We start from the raw sequence: 4,052 nt of genomic DNA, 5'->3' as shown, positions 1-4,052 counted from the left end.
CAAACTTTTAAATCAGCCATCCAAGGCAGAATAAGAAGCTACTAGGTCTATTGCTCTAGAAGATCATTAACTTAGTAGCTCTATTGCTTTGGAAGATCAGTAACTAAAAGCTCCCTACGAGAAGTAGCACCAACATATGGAGAGACAAGAACCAATGCTTGCAAACTTGCACTATGGGAAAGTAGAAACTTGTAGGGTAGCTAAGAATAATGGATGTGCATTGTGATTTCAAACTATTAAGATCTTTATTACAAACTCGATAACAAATCTCGACATATCGAGAGATTAGTCCCTATTGATAACATAACTCCAACAAAAATTTGGCATCCCCCTCCCTCACACAAAAACCAGAAAACGAAAAAAAAACTTTAAAAAAAAGGACACTGTTTTTCAAGTACCCTGGCAAGAGTTGAGAGCCAAATAGAAACTCTTAAGCATCAAGGTCACAAAAAGATGATGGTTGCTTGCAGTGACATGCTTCTTAAGCATCAAGGATGGTTGCTTGCAATTACATGCTTGTCACTCTTTGAAACCCATATGAGAGATAACATATCAGAATAAAAAATTCTCATTGTTGCACTTGATTCTTGCTTTGTAAGTCAATAAGCAATGTTGTAAGTGCACTAGCATGCAAATAGAGTAAGCAAATGTGACTTTTGAATGATGAATATGTATTCCTTATGATCGAGACTACATACTCTAGTTTTCTTAAATTGGATTCTAAGCCTCACTGACTAATGTGAATAGCAGAACCCTATTACCTTCAAGCAAGTCACCAATAACCAAAATCATAACAGTATTTGCAATTCTCACTCTCTTCAATTATAGCCAAAACACTAATTTACATATAACAAACCTTCGCCTCTCCAATCTTTGAAAGCTTTAACCATAAACAACAACAACCACATAAGCTGTCTCCTTATCAACACATGTTCTGTTGGTGTTTAGTATGTGAGCACCCTCATGTTTGAGAAAGAGAAGAGGTATATTGGGTACACAAAGTGCTGCGAATGCATGCAACTGGGGGCCGTTGGTCTGCAGGCTACTGCCGCTCACGAGGGTGGAAAGGGACAGCTAATATCCGTCGCAACATCCGGAGTGAGCTATGTGGGCACTTGATACACAATGCGCTTCACCGTGTAGGGATTTCCGTGACCATTCCAAAGATGGGAGATAGAGAACATGAATCTTACAGATTCCATCCTCCCCCCTCATCGATGCATAATGCACTCCCCTAGAAAAGCTCATCCCAAATTGATACGGCCATTATCAGTGGAGAGAGATCGATGTACAATGCATGAGCTACTCAAGCAACAGGGGGCCTGAGCATATGATCATTTGAGATGTCCACTGTTGAAGGAGGCATCCACTGCGACATGGTAGTGGGAAAGGGCATGTCAGCATATGGGGAGGTCTTGATGCTATAGTTGGCGGCTTGGTTTTGCGGTGCATATGCAGCATGCAGAGTTGCTGGGTGCCCCACATAGCCGCCGGCCGGAAGTACACTTACACTTTTCAACTGTTTCTCTAGTCTCTCCTTCTCGAATTTCAACGTTGTCTTCTCATCACGTAGCTCATTCTTTTCTGCCTGAAGTATTAGAGAGTAAGCATATTAGGCAAAGCCATCATGATCACTATCATTTCACCTTCAGCATGGGACAAGACCAGCAATGTGGATTGAATTGCACCAAAATTATCTTCAGCAATGAAAGTGCATGCGGCCCAATGAAACAGAAAAATTAACCTTCAACTCTCGGATGGTTTCGTGAAGTTGATGATTAGCATCTTTCAGCTGCTGAGCTTCGACCCGTAACTGTCCCAAGATCCTAGCTGCATCACGGAGGATTGAAGCTTTATCCATCTTTGGCGGCTTGTCTGGCTCGAGAATCGCACTCAACTCCATGAACCTAGAATATGGAAGCAATCTCCTTAAATGCAGAACTACTTTTCTGTTGATGTGAGATGGCCATGTGTGCATTCCGACCAGCCTCAATATCATTTTGAGCATGACAAAAGATGCAAACAGAACTCAAAAAACAGCATACCTGTCGTTTAGCCTGTCCCTACGCAGCTTCTCTCGACATGCCTTTCCACACGCTCCACTCGGGCAATCGTCCCTTTTGCATGCTCCACTAGAATACTCTTCTCTTGTCCTGCTTACAAAACAAAATGAGGTCTTAGTTAGCTCCTCTGCACAGAACGTGCAAGAAACGCACACCAAAAAAAAAGGCTCAAGCAAGGCATCCAAAACTCCACATAGTAACTTTTCTTTTGTGTCGACTACACAATAAGCGACTTGGCTTCAAAAATGACCTATGCAAAAACTGGCAAAATTAAACTTGCGATGAGTTTTGACAAACAATTTCTTGCATAATCAGAGCAGCGAGCTCAAGCAATGCCTGCAATCGTATTGAAATCACTCTATTACTGTCCAAATTTTTGAAGAAGCCCCTCTATCTAAAGAGAAAATTTCTGCAAGCAAGCAACCAAATTCCACAATTTGATGCTCCATTTGTAGATTGCTGGCTCATTATTTGCCGCCGCTTTTTTGATAACACATCTTAGTGTGCCTGACTACCGAAGGCTGGAAGCCCATGAGAAAAGGAACGGACCCTGCAGATAGGTTTTCCTCTACTGTAAAATCAACACCTATGGTTGGCCATTTGTTAGCACTTTCTGAAAGAGAAGTAGAACCCTGAAAGATTAGAATGCAACTTCTCATGCGAAAAATATGAGTTTCAGCAGTAGTAAAAAGCTCCATAACAGATTCTCGTTATAAAAGAACAGAAGGATCAACCGATGATAAGCAGGCTGACCTTTTCTTAGTGTTATTGTCATGGTTCAAGACGTTGTATTCGGCCTTCAGGTTCTCGTTTTCACTGAATGCACAAGAGAGAGAACATTAACCTGTTGAAAATGCTGATCAAATTTGAAGGAAATCATCAACCAAATGAATACAGCTACAATTGATTATAACATGGGTTGCAAAACCTATGCATGGCAGCCTCATCTGTACGCATGGGTGCATGCATGTATGCAGTATGTACATATGCATGTATGTGGATTCGGCACAATGAACATGATGTGTGCATGTGCTTCCAGCTTGTAATTGCATGCATGAGAGCATGCAGACGTATATATGGGGCATGACAAGGGAATTAGCCTCCCATAGTAATAGCATGTAAATCCTTACCTGCAGGCATTCCAGAAAGGGGCTTCTGCGGAGTTGGGAGCAGGTTCAATGTCAAGAAGGTTGTGCTCAAGGAACGAGATCCAACGAGTTGCTGGATCATTTGGGTTGTCCATTACCAGAGAGAGGGAAGAGCGGAGCGGCGCGACGCACAGTACACATACAAGGACTCTCTCTCCCTCTCTCTAGCTATCTCTCGTAGCAGAGAGCTCTGTTGCGTGAGTGTAGGTGCGCGTTTTCTGTGTCTTGGGGTTGTGGGCGCTTGGGAAGTAGTGAGAGGCCATGCTCCATTTTGAGAACGCCCCTCGACGATATCGACGAGCAGAGAGAGAGAGAGAGAGAGAGAGAGAGAGCCAAAATCGCAAGAAAAGGAGGACCTAAAAAAGCCCATTCCCATAAAAGGAAGTCAATCCTCCAATGCGTGCTCACTGATGCCACGTTCAATGGGCGTTGACATGCAGCATGTGGAACCCTTCTATGACATCACACACATGCATGGTGACGCCCAGTGCCATCTAGGTAATATTGTTGGTAGGCCGCTTGACTTGTGAATGCATGCATGTATAGGCTATACAAACGATGCTGATTACTATGTATTCACACACAAAAGTGTGTTCGTTTCAGGTTTGTGCATACTCGACGAGCTAAGGGTAGCGAGTCCATCTTTCGTGTAAACTTTCTAGTTTGCAAAGATTAGGACGCTCAACTGGCTAGGAAGGGTTCGACCCCCATGCAAGCAACATCTACAAGTCATCTCATACAATAATGGTTTTGCATATGAAGACATCCTTACATTGTTGCGTTGAACGTGGTATGCAACACCCATGAGATGAGGTCTCATTAGCCTTTGAGACTACTAGCA

At 43.0% G+C, this 4,052-nt stretch overlaps 1 protein-coding gene across 1 annotated transcript; it reads right to left on the bottom strand.

Annotated features, from left to right (window-relative positions):
• Positions 1–1,154: 1,154 nt before the first annotated feature.
• Positions 1,155–3,506, bottom strand: LOC147420114 (transcription factor bHLH115-like). The gene is made up of 5 exons (XM_086504090.1): positions 3,194–3,506; positions 2,817–2,879; positions 2,046–2,153; positions 1,745–1,907; positions 1,155–1,588 (listed from the first exon to the last, which is right to left on the bottom strand). Exons 1-5 carry the CDS (start codon positions 3,304–3,306, stop codon positions 1,307–1,309), a joined length of 729 nt encoding a protein of 242 aa, XP_086360216.1. The 5' UTR covers positions 3,307–3,506; the 3' UTR covers positions 1,155–1,306.
• Positions 3,507–4,052: the final 546 nt, after the last annotated feature.

This window comes from Adiantum capillus-veneris, chromosome 28, assembly GCF_014529385.1.
Source record: "Adiantum capillus-veneris isolate H3 chromosome 28, ASM1452938v2, whole genome shotgun sequence".
Taxonomy (NCBI): Eukaryota; Viridiplantae; Streptophyta; class Polypodiopsida; order Polypodiales; family Pteridaceae; genus Adiantum; species Adiantum capillus-veneris.
The sequence above is the reverse complement of the archived record's forward strand: the minus strand, read 5'-3'. Positions and strand labels throughout refer to the sequence as shown.

Excerpts from the sequence above, each read along its gene's own strand:
- LOC147420114 (XM_086504090.1), bottom strand. The coding sequence starts at position 3,306 with ATGGACAACCCAAATGATCCAGCAACTCGTTGGATCTCGTTCCTTGAG. Across the intron at positions 2,880-3,193 it reads CCTTTCTGGAATGCCTGCAG|TGAAAACGAGAACCTGAAGG; the intron begins GTAAGGATTTAC and ends TTGTGCATTCAG. Across the intron at positions 2,154-2,816 it reads GACAATAACACTAAGAAAAG|GACAAGAGAAGAGTATTCTA; the intron begins GTCAGCCTGCTT and ends TTTTGTAAGCAG.